At 35.5% G+C, this 18,292-nt stretch overlaps 1 protein-coding gene across 1 annotated transcript; it reads right to left on the reverse strand.

Annotated features, from left to right (window-relative positions):
- Nucleotides 1-614: 614 nt before the first annotated feature.
- ppan (Brix domain-containing protein peter pan) lies at nt 615-11,511 on the reverse strand. The gene is made up of 8 exons (XM_067266144.1): nt 11,446-11,511; nt 11,174-11,347; nt 8,626-8,949; nt 6,205-6,281; nt 4,122-4,343; nt 3,862-4,005; nt 2,475-2,644; nt 615-928 (listed from the first exon to the last, which is right to left on the reverse strand). Exons 1-8 carry the CDS (start codon nt 11,464-11,466, stop codon nt 726-728), a joined length of 1,335 nt encoding a protein of 444 aa, XP_067122245.1. The 5' UTR covers nt 11,467-11,511; the 3' UTR covers nt 615-725.
- Nucleotides 11,512-18,292: the final 6,781 nt, after the last annotated feature.

Consider the following 18,292-nt stretch of genomic DNA (forward strand, 5'->3'; position numbering starts at 1 on the left):
TAGCAGGGTTGAGGCCGAAGTTTTAAACGTGAAAATGTGTATGTCGGACGTTCAGCACCACTTTCCCGTAAGCCTAGAAGTTTGACAATGGCGTTTGGAGTGTCGAGCACGATTCTACTGACTTTCTAAACACCATTGTCAAACTTCTAGGCTTGCAGGAAAGCGGTGCCGAATGTCCGACATACACGTTTTCACGTTTAAAACTTTGGCCTCAACCTTGCTAATTTCAAAAATAGGCAATCTTCAATACTTTGATACTCACTACAGATGTTTTATTTTGTATAAGCTTAACCCAATACAGGCCCCCGTATATGGCTAAAAACATTTGTTTATTAAACAATTACTGTTGGAAAGTGAGGAATGTGTGAATTTTCTAAATCTACCTTTCAAATTGAATATGCCAGGTATAATATTGAAACAAGAACTTGGTAATGTAAGTCACTGCAAAACACACTTGGTCCTCTTCTTGTTTATGGATAATTCGACAAAGTTCTGCAACCGCGTCACCTTCCTAATCATTATCTGAATTACCACGTCTATCTTTAATAGTTGCCATCCATAATAATTTATACACAAAACTGTCTTATTCTCTGTAATAATACAATCTTACGAAATTATTCAATAAAAATTTCCATATTATTTTAATAAAATTCAATATATACAAAAATATGTAGATGATACGATCTCATGTTTTTCATTAAGTTTTTACTTGTCTGTTGGTGTCATTATTTTAACATTTTCTTTTTATTTTTTAATAATTGTTTCTTCTTTTTCTTTCTCCTCTGTTCTAATACTTTCTGAAAAGACAAACCTTCTTTCCTTTTTACCGTTTGCTTCTTTTCTACGTTCGTTTTACCTTCCGGGCGCATCTTTTTGCGAGGGACGTTCTCGGTTTTCTGTAGCATTTTGCGTTTCTTTAAAAACGTGCCTGCAATAAATTATATATGTAAATATATATTTTATATCCATTTGTTGAATTTTCACCGAATAAGGTTTAAATTTTCGTTTCACTATTACAAATGAGACTAATCTTCAGAATATCATCATGCAAGACCATGTACATGAGAGGATTTTGGGGTTGAATCCCTCCCATTTGGGAAAATTTTTAAATGGTATATCGTATATAACTTAATCTTGCACGTGGGTCTGTTGTCGAACGGTCTGCCAATAGTTAAGTTTCAGGGGAAATGGCATCACGTAACCAAGTATTAATCTCTAGATTAAGTTAGATTTTAATGCGTAAAGATATATTAGTACAGTAAGACCCCGCTTAACACTGCCTCGCTTAACGCTGATTCAAATTAACGCAGCATTTCATTGATTCCTACATAATATAATTATTCCCAGGCACGAACCAATAAGCAAAAGGTGGCAATTTGTTGTAGTGCTGTACTTTCCTTAAAATTATGTTTGTTTTGTGCAATTTTGGAAAAAATACAACATCGCGGATGCCATAGGAAATATCGACTTCGTTTGGCAAGAATTAACTGATAAATGCACGAATGACGTGTGGAAGAAGTTATGGCTGAAGGTATCCAAGATTTCTCAACAAGAAGAGCCTATCACTGTATCATTAGGTTCACTAAATTGTCAACATAATACAGGAGATGTAGACGAGCAGGATATCAAGGAGTTACTGCAGGTTTCTGGTGAGAGCCTTACCAATGACGACCTTCAAAAACTGAACAAGGAATTCACGTAGAACTGGAAAATAGAGATCCCGAAAACGAAAAATCCAAAAAATTTCTCTACAGATTTTCTCAGTAAAAGTTTGGTAATGATAACCAAAATTGTTGATCAAATTGCAGCGAACAATCCAGATTTTGAAAGAAGTGAAAAAGCAAAATGAAGCATTTTGGATGTGACCTTCCGCTACCGACACTGGCTTAAGGAAAGAGAAGCGACAAATGAAACTACACGACTTTCAGAAAAACCGGGTCCTTCATCAGAAAAAATGAACTTTACATTTCTGTGTGTTATTTAACATATGTTATTATGGAAATTAATATAAAAATAATTTAAAATTATAGTAAAATTTGCTTATTTTTGGTCGCGTGTTTCCCTTTCCCTATTTACTCTATGTTAAAATGACCTCGTTTAATGCCGTTTTGCTCGGCTCTTTGTCGTCTAGGAACGCAACACCCCCGCGTTAAGCTGGGTCTTACTGTATTTAAATTCAAACATTTTTTCTTTTTAAACTTTTAAAAATCCAATGGGGTGCATCTACGTCATAAGTGTCGTATGGTGAAGCATATTACGGCTAATCAACCAACGTGTGCACTTTAACCGATTACAAAAGGAAACAATAAATAACATACTAAGCTATTAAAGTTTACTTATTTTTTCAGTTTATACTTGAGTTATTCGTCGAAGTTTGAATATCATTTGACACAAGCGTGGACAAATTTATGAATATTTTTATTATACTAATTAAATTATGAGTAGAAACAAGTTATTTCTTATAAACTTTTTACCCTGTGGTTTGCCTCCTCCTGGTTTCATAAACTGTTCCGTGTCATTTTCACTTTTGTTGTCCTCCTCTTCCTTCTCCCCTTTCTCTTTTCTGGCTTTAGAATCTTTCTGTTGCATCTGTTTTCTCTTGACGTTTTCTTCTTGCTGCCGCTTTCGTTTTTTCTTAAGTAATCTGTATGCATTAAATAATATCTCGTCAGCTTTTAGCCAGTTTTCGACAGTAACAAACTTCGTGAAAAAAAGCATTCTGTTAAGTTCTGTTTGAACACGGTTAAAAGGCTAAATTATAAAAAAAACTAAGTTTAAATTTACCATCATATTAATTACTACTAATACGGCACGATTATACAACTAGAATTACAGTATACTCCTAATTATCTGGGCCGATCGTCGGTAACGAAGTCGCAGATAATCCGCAAGTCCATTTTAACAAAAGATAATCGAGTTTTCTTTTACTCGGTTTTTAATTTCATATTAAATTCAACGTAATAGTTTATATATTACGAATAAAATACATTTCGAGAATAATAATAATTTATTTATTAATATACTTTAGGTGCGATCGGAATTGAATAAAACTTCGATGTGAATTTCGTCTATTATTAACCGAGAATGAGTCGACGGCTAGATATTGTCTTAAAATGTCATTAATTTTGCAATATAGCAAAGTATGTAACCGGTATTTAGTTTCACATAAGCCGCTCGATAAGCTTGCGAGAGTGGTAATAAATATATTCAAAAACTAGAGTAAGTGTATAAGACTTATTATTTGATATACATATTGCAGACAGAGTTTAAGTGTAGTAGCAGGTAATTTCGATTTTGTGTTTACAAGCTGCCGCGTATTTTGGCCCGGAAACTACTCCGATAACTACGTCTTTCGAACGTATCGTATCGACATTAATTGTAACGTCAATTCGACATTCGTCGGATGGCATTTATTTATAATTATTGTTTTGTAATTACACGGAAGGAACTAAAGCAAATACAAGAATTTATTTATATTCGCAAAGCAAAAAAATTTGATAAAAAATGGTTCAAATTTATTAATCTCGTTAGGTATTACTTTCTCGGCTGTTGTATAGCAGAGTTAAAGTATAGCATTTAGTCAAAAAAATCAAGATTTTTACATTTCTGGACCTCAAAATGTCGAGAAATGCAAAAAAGTTGGGGTTTTCTTCTGTGTGTACAGACGTTTGTGTAGCAATTAAAGTTTTTTATAAGAAAAAATTAAATAAATATTCTGCGCCACTTTTACGAGGACACGACTTACTATAATCACCATCAAAATCTTGGTGGAATACTGATATTATAATTTACTTTTCTGTATATCATCTATATATTATAGACAATAGAAAAACAGAGAAAAAAAATAATAAATAAACTTGCGTTTTCTTTCTTCTCCTTGTTTGCAACAATTTAACTTCTTCGGGTGTCTTCGAAACGATTTTGTGATAAATTACTTCTCCTTCCATTAAGCCTTCTTCTATTTTTATAAGCTGCAACGTCATTCTCGGACCTAATTCGATCAATCTTTTGAAGAAAATATGTAATTCATTTAATACATTATTTATAAATTGTAAATCCAAAGCCGGAACTGCTTGTCGACGTGCGGACGTCGTTCCGTTATTTATAAATTATAACCTTACCTAATAGCACTTTTTTCGGACTTTATATTCCCTCTGCTCGATATGTGCTGGGGTAGAACGACTTCGTTCTCCGGACCGTCCGGTTCGGCTTCGCTTTCCGACAGATTTCCAGATTTCGTGATAAATTCGCTTATATCTTCGAACTGACTCAAATTTGGAACTTTATTCTGGATTATCTTCTTGATCGGTTTACTAACACCGCACGGAATAACTTTTATGGTACTGAAAGATATTTTAAATTGAAAATCGGTTACGAAATTATACTTTAGTAATGTCAGAATAGTATTTATAACATATAAAGTGAAAAATAACTTTAATTGATGATAAATATATTGGATTTATTCATTTAAGGTATCGGCTTTCACAAGCTATATGGCAAGATAGTTTTGTTTGCTACAATTAATTTATTTGACTAATGAATATTAGCAGCAGAGCCGATAGCTGTTTGAGCGCCCGTGTGCAATACCGATTATGCCGCCCCCGTTTAACTACGACTACCTACGCCGAGCTTGCCAGCAATACCAATTTGCCGTGTGCGATGCACGCCTCGCACGCTCACTTACGGCGGGCCTGAATATTAGTAAGCAGTAATGAGTAAGAAAACGAGCACAATGTATTCAATATGTACATTTAAGGATTAAACGCTAACAACAAGTGATTATTCTACATACAAATGTACACGTTAGGTTCCGTTTTTGACTTACAATGAAACCTCAAGAACCTGTTAGCGACTAAGTACCTGTATTACTACTGTTTTAATTTATTTGCTCATTTTTCAAACAGTTTAGTGGAAAAATCTGTTTTTTATTAATTAAAGTAACATTTGTATACAATTTAAAACATTAAAAATAATAAACAGGAAAGTCGGTAGTCGTGCGGCATAGAATAGACTACTGCAGATTACTATTGCTATTTTATTTCACAGCTAAAAATGATTGTCAAATTATCTAAGAATGACAGCAGGAAGTCATTATTTATGTAACGAAGTCTATTACTACATTTGTTTAGATACCAATGAATTTAAAAATCTGAATTCTCAATAACTTCCACTCGATCATTCAATACTGGATGGCTAAACACTTTTTCCGAACGAGAGTATCTAAGAGATCCGGACTTCTATCCGTATTGAATGCAATCTGCACGAATATATTGAATTCGGTCAGTTGTTATCGAACTATTCCATTGCAAGTTTTGCCAACACATTAAAACGTCCTCTTAGTGCCAACAGGACGGAAAAAATAAATTAATTTATCAATGTTTAAAATTTTGGTAGTAATTTCCTCACTGTGCATAACCTACATTTGAAACAGGTCACCTTGGAGTACTTTTCAAGATATATATACAGTAGACCCCCCTATAACGCAGGTTCATATAAGACGGAGGAAAAATTGCAATTGTGTTTGTATAACACGTTAAAAGAGACTCGTATAACACGGTAAAAGAACGAGACAGATTGTCTTGGCCGAATCGTGTCTCGACAGGATTGGTCGAATCTGGACCAATAGTGGACATTGCACAAACCGTCGAGTTTAAACGAGCAGCAGACCTACTAAAAAACATTTATTATTCAACGACTATAAAAATTATATTTCTATTAATGACGTCTCCAAAGTTCGGCAAATTTTTTGCAGAAAGAATAACTTGTCGGGAAACAAGCATCCGACAAAAACAAGCTTAAGCAATGGCGTCTTCGAATGGTTTGCACTCGGTAAGTATTCCTACAATTTTTTGTCTATAGCATATTTTATATGGATTATTCCTAAAAAAATATACGTGTTTTGGAAATGTTCGAGTCAAATTAGTCTAGAATCGATTAATTTTATGGGAGAAAACCTTTCAGACAGCCGTACCCCCTAAACTGCACAAGTGCCGGGCTGTGAACGGCTCGTGTATTTGTTAAAATCTAAGCGACTCGTACAACACGAAATTCATATAACACGAAACGTATCCACAGTGTTATAGGGGAGTCTACTGTATATTCATTTATAGTATAAGTAATACTATAAAGTCTACCTTGGGTGAATTTCTGTTTTTGCAATTAAATAAAAATATGAAAAATCAATTAAAGCAATGAAATACTTACTAATGTCTGAAGTCAAAAGTATCGCTTTCGGCATCATAATTTAACAATACGCATCTTCTAATTCCATTTAGATTTACCTAAATGATAATGTATATTTAAAATCTTCAAAGTATTTTATTATTTTTAAATCATTAAGGTTTTACTTTAATAAACTGTATACATTTGTTAAATTATCAAAAAGAATAATTGATCTGTTGATTAAATGCAATTAAATATAATATGTATATCGTGTCAAAAGTAAAAAATAAACCTGTAGCACTTCATGATGTACGTGTATCTACGTAACCTTACATTATAATTGTGAGGTTTTGATTTTAACCCCTACTTTGAGACAGTTAAAATTGTCTCAAAGTAGAGGTTAAAATCGAAAGGCACATCAAAAATATCAACACTGTCGTGCTTTAAACAAATACCGTTCCTTCCTGCGAGAAGGTAAATTGCCTACGTAACTCATTAGCTAAAGACCAGATTGAATAGACTAACACGTACGACGTGCGTAAGTGTGGGAGAATGCAGGTCCTCCCGTAGACAATAAATAATATGCCAAACGACTGCCGGATTCGATCGGGCTACGTAGCCGCTATTATTTTAATTAATTTCTCACTAGAGGTAGGTATTAGGTGCCGCCTCTACGTAAACTAAGAAACTATGTATGGCTTTTATCAATGTAGAATTAGTTTATTTTATTTATAAATCCTGTTTATGACCTCAAATGTATGACATATTTATTATACTGTGTAGCATACTATCTTCTAACAGGTGTGATTCACTTTAATTCTGTAAGTCAAAGCACGCGGCTTAAATTAAACAAAAACACTTTGAATTACGTGCGATATTTTTGTATGTTTTTAATCACAACTTTAAGGAATCAAGGAAAATATTCAAATTAATCGCGAATTTGAATTAGACAAGTTCTAATTGGCCAAGTTTGACTGTACTATAATTCGATAATTAATTGAAAGTTCACAAATCTTACGACTCTTTGACTACAAAATTAAGGTGAATGATGGTCGTTATGCTACACAATATAATAAATGTCGTATATTCGAGGTCACGAACGGGATATGTAAATAAAATTATCTAGTTCTAAATTAATAAAACTCATACATAAAATAGTTTCTTAGTTTACATTTGTTCATCTTTTAGTTTTTGAAGTATAAAACTGCACATAAACTTTGGATCGTCCTATGTAACAAAACTATTTATCATACATATAGTATAATTATTATTACTTAAACCTTATTATTCAATCCTCAAATTAGAACCATAGATACAGCGAAGCCAGAGGTGGCCAAGCCACCCTATAAAATCCTCAACTTGGTTTGGGTGCCATTCTAAGACCATTGTTCTGACATCCTCCCACTTTTTCAAAAGATGTTTAATAGCGGATATCGGCATTAATCCTCTTTTTCAGAAGAAAGTATATCTCGCCGAGTTTCTTGGCGTTCTTCTGTCGTCACATCAGTTTCAGGTTCCATTATGAGCTCTTCAAATGTTCTTTATTTCTCAGATGTGATTTTTGTTACTCCTTTAACTGCTTGAGTCTTCTTGATTATACTGTATCTTTCTTAGATAAGATTGAACTGCAGCCCTACTGTAGACCTGTTCAAGCCATACTGCCCAGCAACATCAGACATCTGCCCACTCTCTACCTTTGATATTATACTCTCACCATTCGAAAAAACCGACGCAAAACTTAACGAGTGCCCGCCCGACAGTCTTGCGAATACTATAAAAAATTGTTTCTGTCAGAAAAATAAAAGGCTGGAATTACAAGGGAGAGTTCCAAAGTTCGGAAGAATACTGGATGATGTCTTCCACACTCCGAAAAGTTTCGAATTGTTGCCTGAAGACAAGAGAACACCAATCGGTATTCATTATTTTATGTCACTTCTTGTGCTTGTTCTGAGGTGTTCGTTATCCGGTTTGTTCGTTAACTGATCACCCACTGTATTTCAAAAATTTTCCGAGAGTAGTTCCTTAGATTCTTTCTCTGGGATACCCTACATACCTCAGATCCCCAATAAGGCCATCCCACAATTTGCTAGCGTCACCTCTACTACAGTCAGTGTAGCTGTGCCTCGGACTCAAATTATATGTATTTGTAATAACTTGGCATAGGTACAGTACCGAGTATGTAATCTTTAAATTCCTCTCACATTGACCATGATAATACAGGAAATCCTCATTAGTTCCAAAATGGAGGGACAAAATAATCATGACCGAATCATCCGCGATTTACATATTTCTGTACAATGCGCAACGTAACTGTTGTCATTTATTAATCAAATGGAATATGGCTACAAGTAAAGAATGCTATTTTCGTTATATTATATTAATAATAATATAAATAAACTGCAGGTAAATAGTACGCGTCAGATATTAATTAATGCAAAAACCTTTATTCAAATTTATACTCACATTATTAATATTGATTGACGGAAACATATTCTGGAACATGGAAGCAATCAATTTTAAATGCATACCTTCACCACTTAAATTGTTCAATACTAATAACGGATGACTCATAAACTGGCTAGCATACGTCACTTGTCTTCTCAACGAAGAAATCACGTCTCTGGCAAGAGTATAATTCAAAACACGAAAAGTCAAAGTGGGACCTCTCGGAAGTCTCGCAATACGTAAATTGATAGAGATCTCGGTTTTGGTAAACACCACAAGATGCGTGACGTGCAGTAAACCCGCTACAGAAACAAAATCCTTGATGACATTTCTTTTTTGAACCTAAAAGACAGAAACAAGAATTTATTTCTCTGCGCTCATTTATTACTTAATAAATCATTTCAGGCAAAATCTATGCATTTTACTTTATATTTTTTCATGTAATGTTGTTCTAACAAAATAAATTTATTGTATAGCAATAAATTTAAGAAAGAATTACGATTACTTTATGTAAAATAAATTTTTATCTGAAATAATATCTTCCACAACCATCTTGGTCTGTTTTCTGCTCACTTTTTATACATATTTCTTCATTTTTTACTTTCCCAGCTGTTATATATAACAGAGGGAAAGTACGGCACCCGTTCAAAAAATGACTCCCCCGTGATTTTTACATTTTTGGACTTAGGACGCCTCAAAACATCGAAAAATACAAAAAAATTCGGAGGTTTTTCTGTATGTATGGATGTTAACATGTGTGGGAGGGCATGATTTTCTTCAGTCATTTTAAAGCTTAGTAACTCCTTTGCTTGAAAATTTCTGAAATTTCGCAGGGAGGTTTGTTTATTAGAGAGATTTATGCAATTAAATTTTGGTGATTAAAGGATGAGGGAATTGACAGATAAAGGGGATAACATGTATGTCCAGTAGGGTCAGACTTAATGATGATTTTTCTTGTTATTAGCATTTACCCACCAGTGGCCAAGCCGTTCTGTCGCTAAACACTGGGAGTTTGATTGTGGGTTTGCGCGGCGCTTGGACGGGCTGGCCACGTGGAGTTTTCCAGGGTTTTCTCTATGTTTGTAACACCTGAATAGGGGCCAGTTTCCCTTACAAGACCAGAGCTTCCCCCTCATGTAACACCGTACTCCAGAGAAGGCAACGGGGAACCACTCTGGTCGTAACTTCCCCCTGGATACACATTGGCGCGTTACTAACCACTTATTAACCTGTGCCAGGTGCTCGCCAATGTCAGGATGTTCTGATAAGGCACACACAGAGAGAGAGCATTTACAATTTTTTATAAAACCCATCCATACCCTCAAAATGAAGCTTTTTGCCATTTTATAATAGTTAAAAATATAAAATTTTTAAAATAAAATAGGATAACAAATGGCACCAGCAAATGTTGCCAGAAAAGTTAAGCAACTCATTGTTGGGTCAAAGTTTACAGAAAGTTTTCTTTTTTACAGATCCGAGTAAAAGAGAAGAGTAATAAAACAAAAATATTTCGTAAAAAATTTATTTTTTTGTTATGAAACTTTATTACATAACCCATTGTATACAGCAACTAAATGCAGTTTTTTGTATCCATTTGCAAAAATCATATTGTCGTCGTTTGAAGCGAAACTTAACACTTTCAGGAGAAAAGATGCAATATATAGAGTGAGAACAAACACGATCCTTCATTTCTAACTAATAAAGAATGTAACTTTATCGGAGGAAACCGTCGATAAAACCTGACGAAGATCGCGGAGGCGATCGAAAACGTTAGTTAGTGGTTAATTTTCGTATGGTAGTACCGGAAATTTAAAAGGCTTAGGAAGTGATATTGGATACAGTTGCATCAACTCGTAAAGTTTCACGCGATATTAGTTGTATCACACACTCGACGTGTCCAACCCATTACTCGGCAAACATCAACGTGATGATCTATATCAGACCGGACTCTACGGCATATCCGGCACGACGACACATTCCTACAGGTCATCAGGGGTACGCGAAAGACCGAGCGTACGTACATACACTCATTCTTTCACGTACCCCCAAAGGAAAGTCAAACACAGTTAAAATAAAAATATTTTATGAATCATTTATCAATTATTTAAGACTATTTTGTTTCCTTCTGAAAGCAGCATTTAAATCTTAAGTTAGTGGGTTTCGTTGATTCTACGGTATTACCATAAACATAACAAATGCAACATTTATCAAAAAGTGGTCCATGGTCTCTTCAGAATCCAAAAATTTCTCAGAAAATACATTGACGGTTCAACCAAAAAGTTAAAATCAATACGGTCGAGCGACCGAGCAACGGTGAGAGAGGTCGAGCGACACATTTTGTACACGTGCAGCTCCACGACAACAAAAGCAACGACAACTCAAACGGTGCAAGCTTGGTAAATCCTACGACTTTTTTGTTTATGGTGCTTTTTATACGGGTCAACAACAAAAAAATTCTATGTTTTGGAAATGTCTATCAAATTTGTGGACTTTTACAATAAAGGTAAAAGTCTAAATTAAGTATAATTAACTTTCCTTGTTTTAAAGATTTAAGTAAAGAGCTTACTTTCAAATTAGAAGCAGTAAAAGGTTCCATAACTTTTCTGAAATCTCTCAGTAATTCAGCAGTGTATTTCCCTAGCTTTCCTCTATAAATAACAAAAGTATGAGGAGCATTTTTAAGTTCTTCTGGTTCTTGACTAGCAGAAGACTGTTCAGCGCCTTTGGCGCATTTCCCTTTCTACATAAAAATAATTTCAATTGTTAATTAGTCAAATTCATAGGTTAAAACTAAATTTTAAGATAAATCATTATATAAATTTCGTAAATATTACTTACTCTTCCCTTTCTTTTGCCCATTCTTATTTAGTATAAACACGTGTCTCTCGCATTGAATAGTGTAGCACCTCCTAGCGGTAAAATTACTAAATTACAATATTTAAAATAATTTAAAACTATATATATTTTAAATTATAAAACATTATAATTTCAATACTTTAAGAAAACTTAATTTTTGATAATATGAATTAGTAAATAAATCTTTATACTAAATTTTTACTTGAGCATTATTAATATATAAATATATTTTGCACGAACGGAGAAAACCAGCAGTGCCATTTGCTATTTCGATAAATAAATCCATAAAAATACATTTATTACTAAATTAAAAATTACATAATAGAATAATTCGGTGCAAAAGTGACACTACAGTAGACCCCCTCTATAACACAGTAGATACGTTCCGTGTTTTTTTTTTTTTTTTTTTTTTTAACTCTTTCCGCCCTGTGGGCACTAAGAGGGCCTCTTTTAGTAGGCCCATTATGGGTTCGGCCAGGCCCACAATGGGGCGACCGGGTGGTGAGGGACGGGGCCCGACACGTGTTATATAAATCCGTGTTGTACGAGTCACTTAAATACATGAGCCAATCACAGCCCGGCACGTATGCAGTTTAGGGGCTACGGCTGTTTGAAAGGTTTTCTTCCATAAAATTAATGGATTCTAGACCAGTTTGACTCAACATTTCCAAATCACGTATAATTTTTTGGGAATAATCCATATAAACTATGCTGTAAACAAAAAATTGTAGGATTACTTACCGAGTGTGCACCGTTCGACGACGCCATTGCTTAAGCTTGTTTTCGTCGCGGAGTGGATCATCGAAACGACGCGTGTTTTCTGATAACTTTGGAGACATCATTAATAAAAATACAATTTTTATGGCCGTTGAATAATAAATGTTTTTTAGTAGGTTCAGTGCTCGTTTAAACTCAACGGTTTGTACAATATCCGCTATTGGTCCGAATTCGACCAATCCTGTCGTGACACGAGTCGGCGATGACGTTTTACCGTGTTATACGAGTCTCGTTTAGCGTGTTATACGAACCCGATCGCAATTTTTTAGCCGTTTTATACGAATCCGTGTTATATGAACCCGTGCTATATGGTCTACTGTATTAGCATGGAGGCACGTGGCTACGCGCCAACCCACAACCGCCAGTGTTCGGTGGTGTTATTCATCAGGCTTCTTTGTTTCCCAAGTCTCTTTCTTCAAATATTGGTTCGTCTCCGCTTTTTATTTACATAAACGAACTAAAATGTAAAAAGATAAATTGTTTTCAGCTTAGTATTCTTGGTATTATGGGAGCGAAAATAAGACTCGTGTCTAATCTTTCGCTGCGCGGACTACAGTTAAATATTCTATCAATTGTTACGGGTTACCCCACGCTTTTATTTTTGGTCGCGCAATACTAGAATACTGCGAAAGCCGATGAAAACTTTTTATAACAGATGGAGCCGTATGCAATTTGAAATGTTTTAGCCGGGAAAGTCACGCAACTCTTTGCCGGATTCTAAAATTATTTATTGAATTTTCGGTCCTCGATAAATCACGTAGAAGGAATGCCGTGCAATTAAACAAAATTCGTTCCATATAATGCAATTTTCCATCGTTTTATACGCGACAGTATCGTACTTACTTTGCAAGTTAGATGCAATGTTATTTGCAGCATCGCCGCCATTATTATTTTCTTGTTTATCGTTCTAAAATCGTCTGCAGGGAAATAAGAATGCCAAAAAATGCAACTCCGCTTTTGTAAACTCTCCATAAATTAATTGGCTTGAAGGATTTTGGCTGACGTTTGTATTTTTCCGTGGACGTTATTGCCACTAAAGATAGTTCCGGGTTTTAAGCTCTTGTTTAAGATTAACTACAAAAAAACAGTTTTAAATCACAATTCCTTCGTTAAAATTCGCTTGTATGTACAAGATTTTATACATAAAAGTTTAGATCTGTATGTATATTTATGATTTTCTTTCAATTCTTAAATTTCTGTGCATGTATCATTGCAATTTTCTTCAGTCTGTATGCACATTTTCTACAGTTTCTTCAGTCTGTATGCACAATTTGACAATCGTCGATAAGTTAAAGTCCCTATCGCTTGTTTTCTAAACATTGTAAAGTAGTAAATGTCACTTCTTGCCAAAATTTACGTTGCCATTGTCTACGTTGTAAATGTTTTTCTTTCGAGTTTTGGGAGAACAAGAGTGAGTTACTTCCTCAATATTTGAAATCGCACTATTTTATACATAACAGATTTTTTTTTTTCTTTAAAAATGTATTATTTTTGACCCAAGTTCACGAGGCGAAGATTGTAGAAAATTAATTCTATGGATACGCAATGGAGCAGTGAGAGACATCTTCATGTATATAATGGTTAACTGGCCTATGGTAAACTTCTATGGTAAACTGGCCCCTATTTAGGTGTTTCTAACGCGAAGAAAACACTAAAAACTCCACGTGACCGGGTGTGAACCCACGACCTGTGTTCAATGGGCCTTGCTTTCTTGTAACGTGGCGCATTGCAACCAAGTAGAGCCATCCCGTTTTACGACCGATGTACTCTTCTGCACGAAATACACTCATATTTTACTTTGATGGACATTTCTGCTCATTATTGAATATAATGATACCAATTTATGATATGCTTCTTTGGAAGCGAGCACATTGCAATGCAAGAACTTATCACACAGGAATAAAATAGACTTTATTTTGTAAAAAGGAAACGTATTTCGCCCCTCTTCAGTCATTATTGTACTTTTTTTTTTAAAAAATTTTTTCTGCCCTGTGGGCACTAAGAGGGCCTCTTTTAGAAGGTCCATTATGGGTTCGGCCAGGCCCACAATGGGTCGACCGGGTGGTGAGGGACGGGGCCCGACATATCCGAACGGACCACCCCCGAAAAATTCCTGGGGATTATTCGACCTGTTCGGATTCGATCCCGGGTCTCCCAGAGCGGTAGGCTACCACCTTGACCGCTCGGCCATCCGGCCGTCCTGTCATTATTGTACTGTTTGATAAAACTGCAGAATAAATTACGGTAAAATTATCAACTATTTATATCTTACACCCGCGTAAAACCCACAAAAAGTAAGATTACATCGAATGATATTTAATAGTGACAGCTGGAGTAATTAAGTATTTTTTAAAAAATTGTAAATGTTAATAACGAGTAATATCGTCATTAAGACCGATCATACTCGAGATAAGACACACGACCCCTTTTATCTCCCCACTCCTTCGATCTTTAACCACCAAAATTTAATAGTGCCAATGCCCTTAATACACGAACCTCCCTACAAAATTTCAGAAATTTTCGACAAAAGACACAAGAGTTTTTACGCTTCAAATTTGATGAACAAAATCGTGCCCCCACATACACTAATATCCATACACACAGAAAAAAATCCCCGAATATTTTTGCTTTTCTCGACATTTCAAGGTGTCCTAAGTCCGAAAATGGGAAGATCTGGGGGAGTCGTTTTTTGCCGTTTGCCTTTTTATTATAATTAATAATATAAAAGTTATTTTTTAAACAAAATCCGGTAAAGACCAACCGGTGGCATCCCCTCGGCAAATCGCCCGCGTCGTAGGCAAATAAACCAAACCAAACCCCTAATTTGGGATTTTGTTGAACGTGGTGAAATTGGTGCATATCCTTGATCCGTGGTTCAAACACCACTGTCGTACCGTGCCTGCGCGATAACATATGTTGACGTAGAAGTGAAGACACTCCAATAATGCACAGAACTTAAACTGTTCAAGTAACCGAGCTTCAGAGTGATGAAACGCCCAAACGCTAAAACAATCAGTAGTATGAAGAGAACACACAGCAGAAGAAAAGATTGTGTGCTACTTTGAAAAGTACTTGGAAAATTGGAATACTTTGATGAACGAAGCTTAATATTTCAGAAATTCTTTATATATTAAATCGCCAAACATTATACGGTTATAGTCTGTAGTATTGATAGAATGGACATACTTAGAGGCGAGTCCTGTGAACAAGTTATGATGCCACAAGACCCCATTAGTCGTCAATAAGAGGAATCTACAATTGAATTTACCACATATATATATTACTACGCATAGAGTCCCTCTAAATCTAGGATGAACTTTTTGTGAACCCGATACACCAAACCAATCACGAGCAACCCGCGGCCCATGAGATCCTAGCAGGCGGCTCTCGAGTCTTTGCCAACGTAATTATGCATTATGCAACCCTACTTATGCTGATACTCGCGAGGAGAAATATTCACACTAAACTCAACTAGAGAAAGGGTGAAAATAAACTATATACATTGCTAATTTGCATATTATTAGAATTATTTTGGTACATAGTGTGTTAGCGGTTGTAAAATATATTGGTGTTTTGCAGGCTTAAAGCCTGCAATTCCGTAAAAAAACAATGTATGAAGCCTTCCGAAGTTCCATTGTGGCCCTCATCCCTCATCACTACACTAAATGAAAAACAAGCAATTATGGTTAATGTTACCTATGGTTCCAAAATGGCGGCTCGCCTCTGATTCAAGGAAGCAGAAGAAAGAAAACAGTGGGAACGCACGTTCTAGCCTAACCTAACTTATTCTAATAATTTGGTTGCTAATAATTATGGTAATTTATTAGAATAGGTTAGGTTTGATTAGAACGTGCGTCCCCACTGTTTCCTTTCTTCTATTTGCTGAAATCAGAGACGAGCCGCCATTTTGGAACCATAGGTAACATTAGCCGCAATTATTTATTGTGACATTGTCGCAATTATTTATTGTGACATTGTCACAATGCCGAGCTGCCATTTTTTATCGTATTTTCTTTATTTACTTAATTTAAAATGTATGCTCTCCACCTCAAGTTAGTAGAGGCTTGCCCCTGTACATCATAGAGTCGTGTCTGTCGTTCTTTAACAATAGAGTCGTGTCTGTCGTTCTTTAACAATAGAGTCGTGTCTGTCATATATCTAACACATTCTGAAAGAAATTTTTGAATTGAAATAATGCCACTTACAGTTTATATTAGAAGTTCCTATATAGTTAATCGGGGACTTCTGCCATTAAACTTTCTACATGTACTCTGTAATTTTATTTACGTAGCATCGTTCTCGAGATTAAGGAAAGACAGACGGACAGACAAAGACAGTGGGAATTTATAGCTCTACAATTGTAGCCCAATTAAAGAAACTATCCTCCCTCTAATATTTGCTCCCGGTTCCTTCTCTGCCTGACATTCAAATTCAAGCCGACGAGCATAAATTATGGGGCGCAAAATCCCTCAAATTTTGTTTGTAAATCAAATTGGCAAGAGGATATAATTTACAAAGGTGAGGAATTTCGAAGAAGGAAGAAAAACCAAATGGCAAAACGATTGTTGTAAAACATCCAACAAAGCATAAAATGAGTGTTTCTTGTGTCTACATAAAATTTAACAAAGGACATTACACTCAACAATTACTTTATCTTCTTTGCAGTTGTAGAGTAGGTTTAATCAAGCTTCGTATCGCGCCAGAAAGTATCTGTCAATCACGCTCTAGAGTGTAGAGCGTGATAGACAGATACTTTTCAGTCATTTACGCGAATGTTAACATTTTTTAATCCCTGTTACGATATTAGCGAAGAAAATAGAAATTTTGAGTCAAACACGAGGGCTTTTTTTTTATAATGTTCGAAGCTAATTTTGGATTGCTTTTGTGCACGTGTATACGTGAATAAATCAATGTGTAACGCGTTGAATCACCTTCCTGCAGATTGGTGTTAGAAACTGATTCAAAAATGATCTTCTCGCCACGATTCTATGAATAATTCAAACTAGAAAACAAGAGTCGAAGACAATTAATGGCGGTGACTCACTTTTAAGGGGGGCAACAATGCATCTGTAAACTTTTCTCGAATTTCGTTAAGACATTTTGGAAGATAAACACCATTTTCTAGTCTTTTTGGCCTCCGTCCAGATCGACGGAAGGGTTTATTATCTACAGGACTCTCTCGTATTTTCAAAAAATTTCGGAATTACCCGGTCATACGAGCCACGGACAATAGAAAAGAGATCGTAAGGGAGGGGCAAGGGGAGAAATATATTATTATTACTTTCGTTTAAAAAAAAAGAGTGAAGTGGAGTCGACCCAAGTCGAGAGATGATTCAAGTGGAATAGCGAGGATGCTGATTCAAAAATAATCCGACGTACTCATCCATTTGGAGTGGGGGTGGAAGATTATTGTTCCCATTCGAGCGCTTTATCAGCTGTTACGATTGTTGTGCAAAACAATGCGTCAGTCTCCTCGTTTCGACGTTCAAATGATGCTTTGTCTGACGACATCAATCGAGTTACGTGGCAGATTACGTCCGACAAAGAATGTCCAAATGAATGGCGGATAAAAAAAGCCCCGCTGCTATTTTTATAGAACCCGACAACAAACGAATTATTTCTCTATTTGTAAGCACGTATTTTTGACACCGGGTGACGCGTGTCCCGTGTCCACCCTTAGTTTCTTTTCGTCGAATAATAAAAAATAAATTTACAGGACCCCCGCAAAGCGAAATCTCCAACACGCGAAGGCCCTCCTAGAACACGAGACAAGTCGAAGGTCAGAAGCTATACGTGTTTATAAACAGAAAACAATGCCTATAGTGGCAGAGTTTAACGGCTCGGACAGATTTTTTTTATAACTAATTTATAAAAATATGAAGTTGGCGAGCCGATACGGCGCTCACCCCATGCTCTTTAATCATCACAAAAAGTGCCAAGTACTGAGAATGCGGAATTCACGTTTATATTTTGGTTCTTCTTGAAATTTTTTTTTAAAAATCAAATAGAAGAATCTGGACGAAAATCTCGAGTTTTTAATGGCGACGAGTTG

Source organism: Centruroides vittatus, unplaced genomic scaffold (genome assembly GCF_030686945.1).
Source record: "Centruroides vittatus isolate TY-2023 unplaced genomic scaffold, ASM3068694v2 contig_2682, whole genome shotgun sequence".
Taxonomy (NCBI): Eukaryota; Metazoa; Arthropoda; class Arachnida; order Scorpiones; family Buthidae; genus Centruroides; species Centruroides vittatus.

Excerpts from the sequence above, each read along its gene's own strand:
- ppan (XM_067266144.1), bottom strand. The coding sequence starts at position 11,466 with ATGGGCAAAAGAAAGGGAAGA. Across the intron at positions 11,348-11,445 it reads TGGGCAAAAGAAAGGGAAGA|AAAGGGAAATGCGCCAAAGG; the intron begins GTAAGTAATATT and ends ATTTTTATGTAG. Across the intron at positions 8,950-11,173 it reads TTACTGCTTCTAATTTGAAA|GTTCAAAAAAGAAATGTCAT; the intron begins GTAAGCTCTTTA and ends TCTGTCTTTTAG.